The sequence below is a fragment of the Cuculus canorus genome, chromosome 18 (genome assembly GCF_017976375.1).
Source record: "Cuculus canorus isolate bCucCan1 chromosome 18, bCucCan1.pri, whole genome shotgun sequence".
NCBI lineage: Eukaryota > Metazoa > Chordata > Aves > Cuculiformes > Cuculidae > Cuculus > Cuculus canorus.
This window is the reverse complement of record NC_071418.1, coordinates 6,952,714-6,972,920: the sequence shown is the minus strand read 5'-3', so window position 1 is coordinate 6,972,920 and position 20,207 is coordinate 6,952,714. Positions and strand designations below refer to the sequence as shown.

The following is a 20,207-nucleotide window of genomic DNA, read 5'->3' as shown; positions in this document are numbered from 1 at the left end:
ATTGTGCAAAATCTAAGCAAGTCTTAGAGTTTATTTTCCTTGAGTGCTTCTGCTTACACTGATTTTGGAGTTACCGAGTCTTGGGGTCTTCTGCTGATCTTCAGCTGAAGAAAGCACAGGAATGAGAATGAGAGTCCTCTGTGGACTGAACAAGCTTTTAGCCTTTTGTACCTTGAAAACGTAAAAGCTCTTTTTTGTCTTCCCTGCAGAGAAGCCCTGCTGAAATTAATGAAAGAAAAGAAATACTTGATGGAATTTGATAAGACTCTGGTGAAATCCTGGATCTGTGTGCTGCCCCCGGAGAGCCTGGCTAAATTCATAGAAGACTTCTCCAGTGATTTGTTAGCTATTCTTCAAGGTGTTTCTTACAGATTAGCAAATGCCGATGTTCTGGGGCACAATACTAAGGTTTGTCTTCTGACAGCTCTACCCAGTTAAGGGGTAAAGGTTGAAGTTGGGCTCAAGCGTGCCTTTGAGCAGGACTGCTGATCACTGAAGGGAGTGTGGTGGGTAGCAGGGCAGAGCACAAAGAGCCTAAAATGTAACTAAAGGCAAAAAAGAGTTGCTCTGAAGTAGGAGACCCCTAAAAGGGGATGCGAAGGTCTATCTGTAGGAAAAAAAAAAGTTGTGATATTGATGAGAGAAGCATCTGCTTGCCTGGATTTGTTCTTAGTCACTGATGGTAAACATTTTAATCCTGAGACCCTCAGATGGTTGCCTGAAACTATTTCTTGCACAGTCCTTGGGGTCTGGGCTTTGAGAGATTTTCCTGCCTGTTGTGAAATTGCTTGTATTTGTGCGAGGACAGCAGGAACTGGGCATTGCAACTATTGCCAAGAAATGTTAAACCCCTCAATTGTAAGAAGTGCAGGCTTTGTTTGTACCTGTAGCAGCCACCTAGATGTTGGCTCGGACGCCCAGTAAATAATTTTTGCAAGTTTATAGTGTATTATAAAAGCATTGGAGAATGCATAGAACAAGACTGAATTCCCCTTTTCACAGCATCCTCTCAACTGATGAGAAACCAGTCTGTAAAATTCATTCCAGAGTTTAATATTTCTCTCTTTTCATTCTTAGGTAGTAGTGAGTCTTCTAAAGGCACTGCTCTGTACCTTGGATAAGAAGCAGGCCAGGTAACTGAAACACACTTTAGTAAGAGCATCAGCGTCTTTCTTTACACCATTGCCTATGGGGTAGAGTTATGCTGGAGCTTGCATGTGTGCACTGAAGCCCGTATCACAGAATCACAGAATCACAGAATCACAAGGTTGGAAAGGACCCATTGGATCATCGAGTCCAACCATTCCTAACACTCCCTAAACCATGTCCCTAAGCACTTCATCCACCCGTTCCTTAAACACCTCCAGGGAAGGTGACTCGACCCCCTCCCTGGGCAGCTGTTCCAGTGCCCCATGACTCTGTCTGTGAAGAATTTTTTTCTGATATCCAACCTGAACCTCCCCTGGCGGAGCTTCAGGCCATTCCCTCTTGTCCTTTCCTCGGTCACTTGGGAGAAGAGCCCAGCTCCCTCCTCTCCACAACCTCCTTTCAGGTAGTTGTAGAGAGCAATAAGGTCTCCCCTCAGCCTCCTCTTCTCCAGGCTAAACAATCCCAGCTCTCTCAGCCGCTCCTCGTCAGACGTTCTCCAGCCCCTCACCAGCTTCGTTGCTCTTCTCTGGATACGCTCCAGAGCCTCAACATCCTTCTTGTGGTGAGGGGTCCAGAACTGAACACAGTATTCGAGGTGCGGTCTCACCAGTGCCGAGTACAGAGGGAGAATCACCTCCCTGGACCTGCTGGTGACCCCATTTCTGATCCAAGCCAAGATGCCGTTGGCCTTCTTGGCCACCTGGGCACACTGCTGGCTCATGTTCAGAATATGAATATGTTCATGTATGAATAAAAGAATCCTGTATTTCTGTCCCTCTGACAGATAGCAAAATTTTTCAAACCCATCTGAGGGAGGAGGGCTGGTTGCTGCACTGCATTGAATTTGGTGGAGTTTTGCTTCCTTTTTTCTTTTGTCTCCTGAGCAGAAGAGCAATTCTTCCTCTTTGTTGTTGTCCTTCAGAGGTCTGGAGGCTCGCTCTTGGCAGTTGTGCTTGACCTGTTGCCTCAAGATGCACAAGAAGATCTGCAGTTACGCCAAGCAAGGCGGGATGTACATGATTCCTGCCAGCTCTGCCAGGATGATTTCGAAGGTTGCCAGTCTTCAGCCTGCAGCAGTGAGTACCGAGGAACCACTTATGGGCTGATAAGAGCGAGATAGCTGGAAGTATTAGAAAAATGGTACAACAGGCTGGTTTTAGATCATATCCATTCTCAGTTTGGAAAACTTAATACTCTACATTAACCAAGATTGTGGTGCTTTCAGAAAGTTGTGAAATCATTTAATGATTTTGACTCTTCATAGAATCAGAGAATGGTTTGGGTTGGAAGGAACCTGAAACCTCATCCAGTTCCACCCCCTGCCATGGGCAGGGACACCTCCCACTGGATCAGGTTGCTCCAAGCCCCATCCAACCTGGCCTTGAACCCCTCCAGGGATGGGGCAGCCACCACTGCTCTGGGCAGCCTGGGCCAGGGCCTCCCCACCCTCACAGCAAAAAATGTCTTCCCAGTATCTGATATAAATCTCCTTTCAGCTCAGAACCATTCCCCCCATCCTATCTCTGCACTCCCTGATAAAGAGCCCCTCCCCAACTTTCCCGTAGGCCCTCTTTCAATTCCTGGAAGGTCGCTAAAAGTTCTCCCTGGAGCCTTCTCTTCTCCAGGCTGAACAACCTTTACTCTCTCAGCCTGTCGCCGTGTGGGAGGTGTTCTAGCCCTATGCTTATCTTCACGGCCTCCTCTGAACTCTCTTATTGAGTCCCTCTGGACTCTTTTATTGAAGGTCACATCAAATGCCCAGGTTGGCTGTCATGGGCTTTGATTTATGTACCTTTTTCTTTCCGTTTAACATATGTTGCCTTTACTTCCTGGAATAAGTGTTCTTAAACACAAACTATATGTAAGCATTGCATTTTTCCACCCTCCTGTATGCTGTATTCAAGCGGTGCAGTGTCTCTGGGCACATTTGTGCTTTGGATGCATTTAGGCCTTTTCTTTTTAGAAATATTTATTTAAATTAGTCGTACGTTGCTCCCCTGCTTGAATTATTATTATTATTTTTTCTTCTTCTGTGTGTGCGACAGGTTCCAAGAGATGCTGAGGAGGAAGTTCCAGTGGTAGAAGTATTCAGTGAAGCTCTGAAAGACACTCGCACCTGGTTCAGAAACGCTTTAAACCAAAAGTTATTGAAAGAAAGCCTGGAGCACGTGATATTCACTTTTCATTGGGAACTTCGGGTTTGTCATCTTCTAATAATATGAATTAAAAGGTGTTTTACCATCCCACGCCAGTGGCTCTTTGCTGGGAACCGTAGCTGCTGAGGCTGAGTAAGGAATGAGATGGGGACAGGCAGTGCAAACTGTGAGCTGAGAAGCAGCCTCGGTTTAAACACTATTGGCCTGAAAAGCAAAGGGCTATAATTGATGCTGCTCCAATTGCCTTATTTCTCCTTTTTCTCGGCTGTTCCAAGAGACATTGATGGGATGAGGACCTGACCGTTGGTGCAGCTGGAGCTGTTGTCATGCTCTAAGTGGTACTGTCTGTCTTTCAGGCCTTCCAGCAGGCAAAGCACAGAGCAACTCCTTACACACTGACTTGCTCCGCTCCCACCCCTCCCAGGGACAGTTTCCAACGTCAAAGTGGTTGATCCAAACATCTTTAGCAGCTGGGACATTTTGGGGCTGTTTGGGCTTGAAAGCTGCCTTTTGCAGCTCTGGGAGTACTCTTTTTCTTCTGGATGGAAACATCTGAGAGGACCACAGACTGAGAAGTGTGGGGCCTCTGCTCAGCATAGTTCTTTTAATTTCCTTAATTGATTATTAAATCCCAGCACTTATTGGTTTGTGTTTATTTGGTTCTCACCTGCAGGCATGGCATGAATTTGTGATAATCACCTTTCCAGATGAGCAGCTCACTGAGAGGTGGAAGACGACTTTACTTGCAGATTTGGAGAGAAGAATTAAGGAGGTAGGGGAGGATACAGGCAGTCACTGCATGCTGGTGGACCAAGCGCAGAGCATCTTCTGCTGTACTTAGAGAATAGCTTCCAGGGCCTGAACGGGCACGTGAAAACGCTGTGGCTTTGGTCATAAGAATTGCTATTGCTGTTATAAAACACATTCTGGAGACTCAAAGCTTGGATGTTAAACTGTACCATGCTGTATTCTTGGCATCAGAGACGTCGGCAGCCAGGGATGTTTCTAGCAGTGGCTGATGTCCTGATGCTTTAATTGCACATTTTGAGCAATTACCACCCCTACAGTTTTAATAAATAGTGGGTGTAAAGTAAGGACCCAAGGACTTACATTAGCAAAGCTGGCGCTTCCCTGTTTTCATTCATTGCACAGAAATTGTGGTGTCCAGGTTCCCAAATGCACACACTGTGTAAGTCTCTTCTGAATGAAACTTGTCTATCTCCTCATCTCCTTTCTACATCAGTTGCAAAATCCTTTAAACTATTGATTTTCATGGTATAATCAGGAAACAAATATGTCCTGGTGGAAGCTTGGCTTGGAGAGATGCGTATTAAGCAATCACACATTTAAGACTGAAACAGTCTAAAAGATTTTTCAAGCACTTATTTTTATTTCATTTCTCTCCCAGGCCCTGATAAATGGGCTGATGTTTGATTCCACCAGGGAAAATAAATTTTTTCACTTAGCTCCTTTTATTATCTTAATAGCAGCACTCCATGCTTTCAGAAGAAACCTTTTGGAAACTTCAAGCTGATAAGAAATTTCCCTTTCACCCCACAGGAGCTTCCAGTTAAACAAATCTTAGTCTACTGCTGTCAGCACTACCGATTTTCAGGACTTGACTCTTCCATTGGCTCGTGTTTCCGTGACTGCGCCACAGAGGCTGTAGCTGCGGCTTGCCAGGTACTGTATTTTCCTTCAAGGTAGGAAAAGGAAATATCACATTTCCTGCTGCATAGAAATCCTGTGCCATAGTGTAGGGTTGTGCGTTGTGGTGGAAGGAGAGTTGCACGTTGCTGTCGTTGCTTGAGTTGCTGTGGATTGTTTAAGTTTGTTAAACTAACAAAAAAATACATTGACAAGAAATCAGGAACTGAGGATCTCCTTATAAAGGGTCCACGAAAAATACTTGTAATGCTTTTGCCATCTGGGGTCGATCATGTCATACGGCTGTCTTGGAATATACCTCAGCACTGGGGGTGTGACTTCTTGGCGTTGGTGCCTGATCCCGAGAGAGACGGACACGGTGCGGTCTGAAACGCTGATACATTCCTCTCTTCTGTCTTGTGTGCTTTGTGCAGACTCAGAGCAATCTCCTTGAGCAGATATCTTCCTACAACATGGACCAGTTCAGCCAGCTGGTATCAACCATTATCGTGAAGTCGTGGCCTGTCCCGAGTGGGCAGTCTGAGGATGATTTTGATGTGATTTTGCATCACATGCTTACGTGGTCTGACATCAAACATGTCTTCAGCTTTAATGGTATGTCTGTTGGGTATATTTATAGGAGTCTATGAAAAGCTGTCCTCTGCCTTCTCATTCCTATTTTGCAGGGCAGCAGATACATAAAAATTGTCCTGCTCTTGTTTTAGTCCCTTTCTCAAAGCTCAAGGTATTGAGCCTGGCTAAGGAAGAGGGAGCTAATACTCTTCTTGTGCTAATCCGCTGCAGCCACTTCAGGATTTGTACCGGACTTCTGAACCTGTAGATCCAGTGGATTTGTAAAACATAACTCCTTTCTCTGAGGAGTTCTAATAAGTTATTGCTGCACAGTAATGAATAGATCAAAATGACTTGTGTTTCCTCCACAGATGTTGGGTATAGTTATATATAGTTATTGCTCCATGGGAAGGTTTCTGAGTGGCTCTCCTAAGATCCTGGCTCTGTTCAGAAAAATCGTGAGGGGCTGGAGAGTGATGTGACGAGTTCACAGGCTTCTGGATAGGGATTTGAATGGGAAGTGGGAAGACTCTGTACCATGATGTCAAACAGTTATTGATTGTGCCTCGGTTTTGTGAAACAAGGCTGATGAAGGTTTTACATGCTTTATTTCTGGGACAGGAAAGAACAGAAAGCTCCTAGAAAAACTTACAGAAGAAGCAAAGTATGTCATAGTTGTGGCAGACGATGTGATTAAGAATGTCACTGATCACTTGCGGAGTGGGCATATCCTTGTGAAACATCTGGAAGAGATTTTCCAGCATGAGAAACAGTTCCTCAGTATCTGGGAGACAAGTAAGAGCAGCACTCAAAAGTGGCATTGTTGTTTTGTGGGGTCATTGTAGTAATCCCATGCCTACTCTGTTAACCTGCTTTAGTGATCATTAATGCTAAGGAGGTGCCTCAGCAGTTAGCACTGCTACCCTTGTCTTTGTCCTTTATGTGAAGCTCCCAGCTCCAGTTTATGTTGTCTGCGTTTCACCGTGGTGTTTGTGACTCTGGAATTGCAAGCCTGGATTGTGAGTGCAAGTGTTGGGAGCGAGAAGTGTGTGGCTTGTGACTACAGCTGAGTTTTCTTTCAGAGAACCAGCAGCTGGCAGTCGAGGAGAAAGCAGTAAGCCAGCAAGAGCTGAAAAAATTGCTGCATTCAAGGCACGAACAATTAATGTTTCTCAGAGAAGAGAGAAAAGCAATTGGAACCTTTCTCAGCATGTGTAGGAAGGTGCTGGCGTCTGTGAAAGGTAAGATTTTGGGGGTGCGATTTAAAAGTGGCGACTCCAGAAAAACTTAATTTCCTTTGAAAACACCTAGACTTTGTAAACAGGTTTTATTCTAAACCACAGCAAGGATGAGGAGAGGTGGGGGGTGGGCAAACCTAGGGCATTTGAGGGGTCAATGAAGTGCTTATGCATGAAATGGGCATGTGGACCCCTGCAAATACCAACAGCATTGTGCAGCTTGGTGGGTTAGTTGATGTAAGCTGGACACAGGCTAAACATCTGATCTGTCTCTGACTTATCTTTCTGCTTTGAAGTGGATCTAGGTGAATTGGAATCCCAACACTCAGAAGATATTCGCTCACGAGCGCTAAATTCGTTGGTAAATATGAGAATTGAACCTCTGCAGACCTACTACAGCTTGAGCCCAGAGCTGAAAAAATATGTCCAGAGAATGCACTCTCTTAAGGACAGCCTGATCTTCCAGCAGTTCTGGGAGGAAGCAGCGCAGATGGCAGGAGAGTTCTCCGAGTGTGTCGGCTCTGTTATCGAATTGCTCCTTGATGATGTTTTTGATAGCCTAATCTGTCCTTGTTTTGTGAGCTATGAAAGGTTGTATGATGAGCTCAGATCTGGAAGGCTCACACTTTCTGCAGTTGATACAATTTTTCAGGAATTCACAAATCATCCTGAAGATATCAAAGCTGAACTAGTTATCATGTGTAAGCTTAAACCTGGAGATGACGGAGGCTGGGTTGATCAGCGACTTGAGCAGATCCAGCAATACCATGAAATGCATTTAACTTTCGATGCTGCAAAGATCATTGCCAGTGTCAAAGAGAGTTTAAGCCTCTCCGGTGACTTCAGTATCCTGGAAAACATATTGGACATAGTAAGTATCCACTTCCTCAGCTCTGTCAGGATGATAGGTAAATCTGAACCTTCCCACAAGTCTATCCAAGTTGATCAAGAGCCATCCCCTGTCCCAAAATGATTATGTAACATAAAAATCAAGTGTTCAAACAAAGTGCTTTTGTGTAATCTTTCTTAAAAAAAGAAAGGATGGCATCCCTATTAGGGTGTGGCTTTGCAGAGGGTTTTTCTTTCCCCGATGGAGGAGAAGTTGTGTTTCCCATTTCCAGACTGATTGTTTGCACTACTTGCTTTGTAGACAGAAAAACTTGACTCATACAAGACACAAACACTGGACTCCATCAACCCTGAGATTATGCATGCCAAGAAAATGCTGCAAGGGATCACTGTGAACCGTCGTGGGTGTCTGAAGGAGCTGGCCAAGCAGAAGGAGTTTGTCTGCTGGGTCAGAGAAGCACTGGAAGGTGTGTGCTACCCACCCGGAGATTAGGCAGATAGCACTGCAAGGGGTGCTAGTCTGTGTAGGGGGGGCAGAAAGAATGCTGTATCCCTGACCCATCTGCTGTCAGCTCTATGCCTTCACACCTCCAGGCATCGATATAATAGTTACAAGCATCTCTTATGGGTTTCAGTGTGGAATGTGCTATGAAGTAGTCCTTTTAAACATGCTCATGCTACTGCAGTCTTGTGCAACCACAGGAGCCCCCCTGCCCGATTACTGGGCTTGATCCGAAAGGCTGTAATAGCTGCCACCATTCTGTTCAGGTTATCTAAGAGAACGGAGGGTTTAACGGGATGGCAGCGGTCTTGACTAGTGGAGACTTTGCCAGCTCAGTTGCCTTACAAGCACATAGACACACAGCCTTTGTATGGCCTCTGTCGTGCCTATGAATCTGATCTTTGGGCAGTGCAGAAATAAGCCAGGGCCAAAGGTGTTATTGATGCGGATGAATCGCTAGCAAAGTTGCTGGCAGGATGGGTGGAAGGAAGTTGCACAGGAGGTGCTGCTCAAAGGCATTCTTTCTGCGTTTTCTGTGACAGGTGGCAATGTAGAGTTGTATTAATGCTGCTTCATTTATTGTTCATTCACGTGTTTATCTCATTTAAGATATGAATGAGGTGAAAGTATTTGTGGACTTGGCGTCCATCTCTGCTGGGGAGAATGACATGGATGTGGACCGTGTGGCATGTTTCCATGACACTGTGCATGGCTACTCTTCCCTGCTCTATGAGCTCAGGCAAGAGTCAGGGTTTGAGGACTTCATGCACTGCTTGAAGAAGCTGTGGCGAGCCCTGGATAGTGATGAGAACCTTCCCAAGAAACTGGTGAGTTCTGCTAGAGCAGGTCCTCTCTGCATTCTCTTATGATTTTTTGCCTTCCAAGAGTAGCTGGAAAATTAATTACACGGGGCAACTTGCACTGGTGTGGGGACGGGGAAAAAATACCTTATGTTTCTGTGGCACAAAAATTCACTGCAGCAACTGTAACTGCACTTATTTCTGAAAAGCACTGCTGAGGCTTTCACGTGAGATGTGGAGTAGCTTCACTCTTGCAAGAGCTTGAATGATGATGCAAAAGAGAGAAAAGCAGATGGGTGGGAACTCTGTCTTATTCTTTGTGGTAGGGCACGTTTCTGCAGGAAGAGGGCTTTGAAGCCCTGTGGGCTCTCCTTGTTCAGCCTCCTGTGGTGTGGCTAAAGAACAGCTGTGCAGAAAGATCAGGCTGTGACCGGTAGTCAATCCTTCCTTCCCCATCACACCAGCGCAAGCTGTCTGTCCTGGATACAGATGTAATCCTGGAAAGAAATGCTATATAAAGAGTGGTTAGGGCAGAGCCGTATCTTCTCTCTCCACAGCGTGCTTCAGCCCAACACTTGGAGTGGTTGAAAACAGTGAAAGAGAGCCATGGGTCTGTGGAGCTGTCATCCCTGTCACTGGCAGCTGCCATCAACAGCAGAGGAATATACGTTCTCCGAGCACCAACTGATGGCCAAAAGGTGAGGCTGCTTCCAAAGTGCTCCCCTTGTCAGGCACAGCACTGCCTCAGGACTGGAACCCAAGCGCGTATCAGTGCTAATGACTTATTCTCTGGCAGGTTTCTTTAGACAATGTCCTGCGCTTCACCCTCCCAGGGAGCTCTGGGGATAATGAGACGTCGTGGAAATACTCTCTGGCAGAGCTCCGGGAACTGCAGAACAAACTAATGCTCATGTCGGCAAAGGGAGAGCAAGGCTTGGAGGTGGAGAAGTTCTCTGAGGTCAGACTTCAAACCCCGTGGGTTGCTGATGTTGAGGCTGTGTTGAATCTTGCCTTGAATGTCAGCTTTGAAGAGTGGTTTACAGCTGGGGATGAATGGGAGCAGGTAGATAGGTGTTCCTACTTCTTTTGTTCCCCGTTACGGTGGAACTAAGCTGGAGACTGGACAGTGGACTGGTACCCTCCTCCTCTGGCTGCGCTGCGGATGCTCCTGACCGGGAGGGTTGCTGTGCTTTTGTCTCAAGCTGGGGATTCCTTACTGGCTTCCTGGGGATACTGCTGTTAAAAAGCTGTAGAAAGTCTTTTGTTACTGTACCAGGCCTGACACTCCTGACTTGGGACCAAAGCCTTTATTTAGACTGAAGATCTTTCCTGTGGTTTCATGACTGGGACTTGTCTTGATAAAGCAGCTTATTTTTTTTATTTCTTCTCTGTCCTCACAGGTTTTTTTTGGTGTGCAAAGACTTGCGCAGGCCTTTATTGACCTTTATTCAGCTGGGAACATGCTCTTCCGCTCCTGGCTTGCCTATGTGTATTGTTCACCCCAAAAAGAATCACGAGTTCTGATAGAATTCTCTTTGGAAGCAATCCCAGTGTTGGAAGGGCAAGGAGACATGGCAGCTGTGCTCCCGTGCCTCTGCAAGACGATGGAGACTTTCCTGGAGAGTTGGAAAAGCTTCATGTATGAAAAACGATTCCAGCATTTCTACCTGAACTATTACACCGCTGAGCAGCTGGTCTATTTGCGCACTCAACTGGGGCGGGAGACGCCCAGCGAAGGTGCCCTGATGATGCTTTCGTTCCTGAAACAAAACTGCACTAAGGAAGATGTCCTTAGAACCTCCAGGAGTGACGTGCCTCCCAGCTCAGGGAAGGGTATTTCTGACTTGCAAGCAATGCTAGATGAGGAGAAGGACCTGATCACAGGTCTGGAGTGCATCTGGGAGTGCTACATGAGCGACATGGGCTCCTTCATCCCAGACTGCCTGGATATTGATACGCTCGGCGAGCAGCTGAAGGATCTGGCTAGCTGTGAGGAAGAGTATGTCACACGAGATTTTCCACAGGATCTGCTGCGTGTTGATCAGCCCAACCTCATCACGTGCCCTCGCTCTGAGGTGCTCACATCTGCTCTGGCTATTTACATGAACAGCCCCGACCAGCCCCTTCCCACTTTTGATGAAGTTCTCCTGTGCACTCCTCAGACCACTGCTGAGCAAGTGGAGCTCTTCTTCAGGAGGTGCTTCATTCCCTGCAGTGGAGGAGAAAAAATTTACACCATGCTGTACGCAGATGAGCTGAGTTACGATGTCAGCTGCAGAGCGGAGGAGCTGTTCCAGCGCCTGCAGCACTACAACAAAACCTATCGCCTCATCATTCTGTGCAACTGCGAGAGGGAGCACAGCTACATCCCTTCTGTCTTCAGCCAGTACAAAGTGCACATGATACCTCAGAGGCAGCTAGCTGAAATCCAGCAATACCTTCAGCATCACTACAGAGTTGCTCAGCCTTCAAGCTCGGCTGCTTCTGTGTTCAAAGACGATATGTGTGTTGGGATTGTGTCCTCCAAAAGAGCTGGTGTGGGTAAGGTGTCACAAGCAAAGTGGGGTCTGCTGAGTGTTAAAAAACAGAGTGGGGAATCACCTTGCCAGGTTTTCTCTCCAGGTTGTCAACACCTGGTCAAAAAGAATGATTCAGACTTTAGTCAGTGGAGTGAGGTGAAGGCTGTAAGGACTGCTCATCTTCTCCAGAGGCGGGCATCTCTAGAGATGGTTTATCTTGCTAACCTGACACATGTCTGTCTCTGCTGACTCGTGTCATTGATCTCAACTGGATAGCTGATGCTGGATAAGATGAATCTGACAACCTGAGATTAAAATATTCCTGCAGGGATATATATGTGAGATGGGACCAAGGCTATCAAGCGTGCCTGATTTTCTTGCATAGGAAATGATTGTTGGCTGTCTCTTAATGCAAAAAACCTAGAAGGGCCTTCAGTAAAACTGCTTGGCAGGCTGAAAAGCAAACAGGAGGAGGTGGTTCTTCAAACAGTGCTTTGTTAAATTGTTGAACCCAAAGCTTTACACAGGCTTAAAAATTGATTAGATATAGTCATGAGAGAAATGTCCATCAAGGGCTAATAAACACAAAGGCGCTATTGCTGCCATCAGAGTTCCTGAGAATCAGTGAAGACATACTAGGAGAGAGTCACGATGTGTCAGCTGTGTTCTTACCCTGTTCCTTAGCTTTTATCCCCAGCTCTGCCTGTTTCTTGTGTAAACGTTGAGTCTGAAGTACATCCAGTGCAACAGCAGATCTGGCTTTTTCCTTACAGCAGCCATTCTTGGGCTTTCCTAGAGTTACCACCCCAATGAAAAAGGCTGGGCTCAAAAGGGAAAGCACGCTGCATTGTTTTCCAGGGATTAGTGGGAAAAGCCAAAATAGTTTCGGTAACAAATAGCATCCTTTGTCAAACTTCAGGGACCCAAGGTAGCTCTTGGTTGTTCTCGGTGAGTGGCTTCTGCCTTAGCTTCAGTCTGGAAAGCTATATAAACCCACTTTTTTTATTGTGTTACGAACCTTTCATAGTGCTGAGGGTGAGTTTGGAGTAAAAAAAAAGTAAAGCCTTTCTTCTTTTTGTTGTAACCTTAATGTGATGCATGTGGTACTGATGACTTTAGTTCTTTTGGTGTTTTTTATGATAACAGGGAAATCTCTGTATGTGAAGAGGCTACATGAGAGACTGCTAGAAATGCAACCTGACTATACGGAACTTCTGAAAACCATCAGACTAATTGAACCAGAAGTGGATGAAGATAAAGTGCTAAAATCTCTTCTGCCTTTTCTGGAGAGTGAGCACCAGACAAAGCCCATGATATTCCATTTTGATATCACCTCTTCAGTGAGTACATCCCTCCCTCAGCTGCCTTGTTCTTGAAGTTCTGTGTGGATCCTTGCAGAAGTTGTTTCTTTAATGCTTTTGTTTCCCGGTTAGCCATTTCACTAGGATGTGTTTTCTGATTATCGTGTAAGTTAGTAAATAAAGAACTCTTTATCATCAATGTATGAATTCTGGAACAGGTTGCCCAGAGAAGCATTAGAGTCTCCAGTCTTGAGATACTAAAAACTTGATTGAACATGACCTTGGGCAACATCCTGTAGCTGAGCCTGCTTTGAGCAGAGAGGTTGGACAAGACGATCTCCAGAGGTGCTTTCCACCCTCAGCTGTTGTACGATTTTGTGAAGTTGTGAAGAGTAAACGAAGAGGAAATGTCTTTGTGTCTTCCCTTGTGATAGGTACAAAGTGGAGTTCCAGAGTTTCTGTTCAAGCTGTTGGTTTTGCAGTACCTGACAGACAATGACGGAAATCTGTGGCTGCGACAGAAGTGCCATTTATATATCATTGAAATCCTTGAGGTACCACCGGTGCCAAAGAAAGCAGCAAGACATGTATGTACACAGCAATACTTGATTTCTTTGAATTTCTCAGTCACTTTGTACATATGTTTGTATGTGAATCTGCACATGAGTCTCTACAAATGTAAAGACAGCACAGGAATTCGATGTTTGTATCGGGGTGTACTCTGTATGTCAATTCAAAGTGGTGTCCCTGGTGTTGTACAAAGCGATATTATAAAACCAGAGAATTATACCTGTCTTGGTAATCTTGGGTTGGTGGTTTCTGAAGGCCTGTTAGTCCAAGCCTCACTGGCCCCACCGTAACATAAAAATGCAAAATCTAATCTTCCTTACATTGCTTTGCATGTTTAAAAGTCTAGAATATTTATATGCAGCTACAAGAACAGAGTGTAGAAGTGACAGTGACAAATAACGACAGTTTCTTGGGTTTAGTTTTCTTTTTCTTTGAGAAGGGGCTGGAAGTAACAAAGGCCTAATGTTACTGGAAGGAGACTGTAGGAGGAAGTAGGATTAATTGTTGTGATGCACTTTAGGTGGAAGAAGTGATGCACAGGGGAAAAAGTGCCATGATTGTACAGACTGGCTGCTGCTATTCAGTTAGGTCTGTGGTTTTAGGCAAGAATACTGTTCAGAACAGATTAAACAAGCTGAAGAAGAGCAGGGCTACCACTTTATGATGACGTATTTTCTTTCCCTCTACTCCAGATGTCAGCGAGCCAGAAGTATAATTTCTTTGATGTGTTTCCTAAAGTAACATGCAAGTCTCCCAAGGAAGTACTAGAAATGGTGATGCTTAGGAACCAGCCCGGGGATATTTCAGAGCCAGGAATGGACCACAAGGAATTTTGCAGTGAGGCTTTCCAGAGACCTTTCCAATATCTTAAAAGATACCATCATGGATACAATCTGGACACTTTCTGGTACGAAGCGCAGTCTGTGCAAGGGAGCCCGGCAGAATGCCTGCAGCAGTTACTCCTGCACTGTGGGATTGCAGATCCCTCCTGGTCAGCACTCCGAAATTTCACATATTTTCTCAATGTTCAGTTGAGAGACTGTGAAGCCTCTGACTTTTGCAACCCTGCCTTTGTCCAGGACATTTTGTATGGTTTTAAAAACTTTGTTGTTGCATTCATGATTTTAATGGCAAGGGATTTTGCAACACCCTCTCTAAACATCTCTGATCAAAGCTCAGGAACACAATCCTCCAACCAGGAGAATGTTAGAGAAGAAGATCTTTTTCCTTTCAGCATTCGGAAAAAGTGGGAGTCTGAGCCTCATCCATATTTGTTTTTCAATAATGATCGTGCGTCCATGACGTTCATTGGTTTCCACTTGCAGCCTAATAACAGAGGCTGCATTGATGCCATTAATCCTTTGAATGGCAACATTATCAAGAGTAGTGTCATGACTTCACAGCTGTACAATGGTTTGTTATTCCAGAGGGTTCCCTTCAATATTCCGTTTGATCAATTGCCTCGTCGTGACAAGCTAGACAAGCTTTGCATGGTTTTGGGAATCCGCCACGTAACAGACCCTGATGAGACGTATGAACTCACAACAGACAACGTGCTAAAAATGTTGGCTATTGAGATGCGATTCAGATGCAACATCCCGGTTGTCATCATGGGAGAAACAGGCTGTGGCAAAACCAGACTTATAAAGTTTCTGTGCAAGTTACGCAGAAGCTGCGTGGAGATAGAGAACATGAAGCTCGTCAAAGTTCATGGTGGTACTACTGCAGAGATGATTTATGCCAGAATCAAAGAAGCAGAAGCCCTTGCTAAAATCAATAAAGAGAAGCACGGGTTGGACACAGTTCTCTTTTTCGATGAAGCCAACACAACAGAGGCTATAAGCAGCATCAAGGAAGTTCTGTGTGACCACACAGTACAGGGAAAGCCTTTGGCCTCTTGCTCTGGTTTGCAGATCATAGCAGCTTGCAACCCTTATCGTAAGCACACACCAAAGATGATTGAACGCCTGGAATTAGCTGGATTGGGCTACCGTGTCAAAGCAGATGAAACTAAGGATAAGCTTGGATCTATTCCACTGAGACAGCTTGTGTACCGGGTCCATGCACTCCCACCCAGCATAATTCCATTAGTGTGGGATTTTGGGCAGCTCAACAACTTAGCTGAAAAAATGTATATAGAGCAGATTGTACAGAGGGTTACTCAAGACATCCCAATGGAGCAGTTTGAAACAGAGGTAATTACAGAAGTGCTTTTTGCTTCCCAGCAATACATGAGGCAGAGGGAGGATGAATGCAGCTTCGTCAGCCTACGGGATGTGGAACGCTGCATGGAAGTCTTCAAGTGGTTTCACAAACGCAGTAGGCTACTGCTGAGAGAACTGGAGAAGTACCTTGCTGAGAAGAAAGCTCCAAAGCGCGTTGTTGAGAGAAACAAGGTTATCTGGTCCTTGGTGCTGGCACTTGGGGTCTGCTATCATGCATCCCTGGAAAAGAAGGAGCCATATAGGATTGCTATCAGCCAGGTCCTTCCAGAACCCTATAATGCCCAGAAAAAGATTTTGGAAGAAATCTCCCTGATGCAGGATTTATTCCTGAGTGGTGTGCACCTCCGAGATACCATAGCAAGAAACTTGGCCTTGAAGGAGAATGTCTTTATGATGGTCATCTGCATCGAGTTGAAAATCCCTCTTTTTCTAGTTGGGAAGCCTGGAAGCTCCAAATCCCTTGCAAAAACCATTGTGGCTGATGCTATGCAGGGCCAAGCAGCTCATTCAGATTTGTTTAAGGAACTGAAGCAGATCCATCTTGTGTCTTTTCAGTGCAGCCCTCTCTCCACTCCAGAGGGAATCATAGGCACTTTCAAGCACTGTGCTCGATTCCAGGAAGGGAAGAACTTGGACGAATATGTCTCGGTGGTGGTTTTGGATGAGATTGGGCTGGCAGAAGACTCTCCCAAAATGCCTTTGAAGACTCTGCATCCACTTTTGGAAGACGGCTGCATAGATGATATCCCTCTTCCTCACAAAAAGGTTGGCTTCATCGGGATTTCCAACTGGGCTTTGGACCCTGCTAAAATGAATCGAGGCATCTTTGTTTCACGTGGTGACCCCAGCAAAGAAGAGCTCGTAGAAAGTGCAAAGGGGATTTGTTGCTCAGCACGAGGGGCTTTGCAGAAGGTCGAACAGTATTTTTGTCACTTTGCAGATGCATATGAAAATATTTGCAAGGCCCAAGACAGGGAGTTCTTTGGTCTGCGTGACTACTACAGCCTCATAAAGATGATTTTTGCCTTAGCCAAGAGCTCCAAAAGTGAGCCAACACCTCAAGACATAGCTGAAATCGTTCTTCGTAACTTTGGTGGCAAGGATGATGTCAATGCTTTGGAAATATTCACCTCGCAGTTACCCGAAAAAGGAGAAATACGTGCTCATGATATCAGTAGAATTGAGCTGGTACGGCAGAACATTTATAGCAGTGGTCAGGACGGGGATTGCAGGTACTTGCTTGTTTTGACTGAGAACTATGCAGCATTGCAGATCCTCCAGCAAGCTTTTTTTACTGCCCGACAACAGCCAGAAATTATCTTTGGCTCCAGTTTCCCTAAGGACCAGGAGTATACCCAGATATGCAGGAACATCAACCGTGTGAAGGTCTGTATGGAAACTGGCCAAATGGTTGTGCTTCTCAACTTGCAGAACCTTTATGAAAGCCTCTACGATGCCCTCAATCAATACTACGTGTACCTTGCTGGCCAGAAGTATGTTGATTTGGGACTGGGCACCCACCGGGTGAAGTGCCGAGTGCACCCAAATTTCCGACTGATAGTCATTGAGGAGAAAGATGTGGTATATAAGCACTTCCCCATCCCACTGATTAACAGGCTGGAGAAGCACTACCTGGATATCAGTACTGTCCTGGACAAGGGGCAAAGAGAAATTGTGAAAGAGCTGAAGAAGTGGGTACATGACTTCACAGCAGCCAATACAGAAGAGCATTTCATAAATAAGCAGAAATACAGCCCGTCTGATGTGTTTGTGGGCTACCACTCCGATACCTGTGCCTCGGTGGTCCTGCAAACAACAGAAAGGCTTAAAACAGTGTGTGCTCCTGGTGAACTCATGCCCTGCGTGAAGAGGGAAGCCCAGCTGGCTCTGCTGAATTGTGCCACTCCGGACTCTGTGATCCGCCTCTGCCACTCGGTGGGGTTTTTTATGGCAGAATCTCTGGCGAATATATACTTCAAACAGCAGCATCACACGTCTTTTGCAGACTTCCTCCGAGCTCACGTCTGTGCCGGGTCTGGGTACCAAACGGCGTTTACAGAGGTGAGTGTCTTGCTGAGTCCTCTCGAAGCCCTCCCAGCCTGCAGGAAGGTTTTTAGTTTATGCCGCTAGGGCTGCATTATGGTTACACCTAAGTAAACTTGATAACAGCCGTGCTGCTTAGTGTCTAGATTTGCACCCACATGTTTCAGCCAGTGTTGTTGCATCCTGCAGAATCCAATACCTCTGCTGTGCGTGAAAGAGTATTTGCTGCTCTCTGGCAAGCAGGGATTTTCAGTGACTTTGGGCAGCTGATGTATCTCCTTACTTTGAAAGTAGCTCTGGCCAGTAGTACATGACCAGCAAAAACGGCTACTGGCTGCAGAAAGTCATCAGGAGCTCTTGAACCCTCATTTCTTTGTGTCTGCCTCTGGTCTTTAAGGTACAAAAGATTTTAACCCAGCTAAGCCACGAACAGCTGGAGATCTTGTGGGCCTTTGAATATATCTGATTTACTTTTACCTAGTACCAAAGCTAAAGAACTTCAGCTGAGACTGGCTGGAGAACGTCTTCCTCTCCTGCTTCACATGGTGACAAAGTGCTTTCTCTTGGGGCTAGACTTGCTGCTCCCCAAGAGTGCTGCAGGGAAGGCAAAATACAGGGGTTCATGAGAAGCTTCTCAAAGCCTTGGCTGCCCCTTCTTAGCTGCCCTACAGCTCATCTTTGGCAACACCAAAAGTCATTGTATCCCACTACTCAGCAGTGGCCCTGGGTTGGAGTGACAGCCCATGTTGATGCTTTGCCTACTGTTTCTTTTGGGTGCAGTCCTGCTCTGCAGCAAGTTAGCAGCACCTGGGAGCATAAATGAGTAAGTCTCTACTGCCTTAGAATCATAGAATAGATTGGGTTGGAAGGGACCTTATAGATCATCCAGTTCCACCCCCCCTGTGATGGGCAGGGACACCTCCAACTAGATCAGGCTGCCCAAGGCCCATCCAACCTGGCCTGGAACACCTCCAGGGATGGGGCAGCCACAACTTCTCTTGGCAACCTGTTCCAAGGCCTCGTCACTCTCATGGTGAAGAAATTCTTCCTAATGTCCAGTCTAAACCTGCCCCTGTCCATTTTATACTTGTTCCCCCTCATCCTATCACTCCAAGCCTTTACAAACAGCCCCTCTCCAGCTTTCCTGCAGCCCCTTCAGGTACTGGAAGGTCACTATAGGATCTCCTCGGAGCCTTCTCTTCTCCAGGCTGAACAAGACCAACTCTCTCGGCCTGTCCTCATATGGGAGGTGCTTCAGCCCTCTGATCATCCTTGTAGCTTCCTCTGGACCCGTTCCAACGGCTCCATCTCCTTCTTACATTGAGGAATCCAGAACTGGACACCATATCCCAAATGAGGTCTCACAAGAGAGGAGCAGAGGCCCCCCTCCCCGCCTCGCCCTGCTGGCCACACTTCTTTTGATGCAGCCCAGGACGCGATTGGTCTTCTGGGCTGCGAGCACACATTGCCGGCCCATGTTGAGCTTCTCATCGACCAGCACTCCCAAATCCTTCTCTGCAGAGCTGCTCTCAATCACATCATCCCCCATCGTGTACTGAAAATGGGGATTGCCCCGACTCAGGTGCAGGACCTTACACTTGACCTTGTTGAACCTCACGAGGTTCTCACAGTCCCACTTCTCCAGCCTGTCCAGGTCCCTTGGGATGACATCCCGTTCTTCCAGTGTGGCAACTATGCCACTAAGCTTGCTGTCATCTGCAAACTTGCTGAGGGTGCACTCAATCTCACTGTCAATATCATTGATAAAGATATTGAACAGCACCGGTCCCAGTACGGACCTTCCTGCTGCATTGCTGAGCTAAACCCAAATCTACATCTTTCACTCCCAGGTCACCACCTTCTCGAGGCTTCTCACCAGTGCCGACGCTGCTTGCCTAGAGAGGGAAGTGCAGGGCAAAGCACAAAGGCCTCTCATCCTATTCCTGCAGCAGTTTGACACCGAGTACTCCTTCCTGAAGAGCATCCGGTGAGTCTGGTTTCGCATTAGCTTGCTTTGAATAGGCTGTCACCTGGGTGGAAGATGCATGGGCAGAACATCTGGAGCGACCCATGTGGAAAAGGGAGGCTTGAGGGTATGCCATGGGGAGCAGTGGGCTGGCTCAGTGCAAACTGTATTAGCTCCGTCATGCTGAGACTGGTTTGTGAAGTTATACCATCCCTATAGGATGTGTGTTTTAATCTTTCCTGCCTGCAGCAGCCAAAGCTAATGTGGAATGACTACTTCTGCAGACTTTAATGTTTTGGTTTTACACATAGCGACTTCTTTTAAATCCCCTTTCACTCTCCAGAGATTTCCTTGATGCCACATCAGGAAATAAAGTCCTTATTATTCAGACAGACTTTGAAGACGGCTCTCAGAACGCCCAGCTCATCGCCTCAGCCAAGTAAGTCGAGTGTGAAGTGGTTCCCAACTAGCTGTTCTGCCTGGTGACTCCTCGCGCCCGTTTGAGGATTATTGCTGATTTGAGGGTTTCAGAAGTGGGAATGTGTAATCCTTTGTTTATTCTGTAGTGGAATCTATATGCACCGATTGTATTTCAAATGATAATTCATAACCCAAATCAAACGAAACTGAGTCAAATTACCAGATAATCCCCTTTGAAGTGTGAGTTCT

General features: G+C 46.1%; 1 protein-coding gene across 1 annotated transcript in view; it reads left to right on the top strand.

Annotated features, from left to right (window-relative positions):
• RNF213 (ring finger protein 213) overlaps positions 1-20,207 on the top strand; it is a 56,419-nt gene that overhangs the window by 11,552 nt on the left and 24,660 nt on the right. Inside the window, exons 11-30 of the mRNA XM_054083480.1 lie at positions 210-408; positions 1,078-1,133; positions 2,072-2,225; positions 3,195-3,347; positions 3,979-4,077; positions 4,866-4,988; positions 5,387-5,567; positions 6,147-6,320; positions 6,608-6,766; positions 7,060-7,634; positions 7,914-8,079; positions 8,724-8,941; positions 9,472-9,612; positions 9,711-9,872; positions 10,315-11,455; positions 12,580-12,773; positions 13,169-13,321; positions 13,997-17,590; positions 19,423-19,559; positions 19,882-19,977. Coding sequence (XP_053939455.1) covers positions 210-408; positions 1,078-1,133; positions 2,072-2,225; positions 3,195-3,347; positions 3,979-4,077; positions 4,866-4,988; positions 5,387-5,567; positions 6,147-6,320; positions 6,608-6,766; positions 7,060-7,634; positions 7,914-8,079; positions 8,724-8,941; positions 9,472-9,612; positions 9,711-9,872; positions 10,315-11,455; positions 12,580-12,773; positions 13,169-13,321; positions 13,997-17,590; positions 19,423-19,559; positions 19,882-19,977 — 7,875 coding nt within the window. The remainder of the gene's footprint in view (positions 1-209; positions 409-1,077; positions 1,134-2,071; positions 2,226-3,194; positions 3,348-3,978; positions 4,078-4,865; positions 4,989-5,386; positions 5,568-6,146; positions 6,321-6,607; positions 6,767-7,059; positions 7,635-7,913; positions 8,080-8,723; positions 8,942-9,471; positions 9,613-9,710; positions 9,873-10,314; positions 11,456-12,579; positions 12,774-13,168; positions 13,322-13,996; positions 17,591-19,422; positions 19,560-19,881; positions 19,978-20,207) is intronic.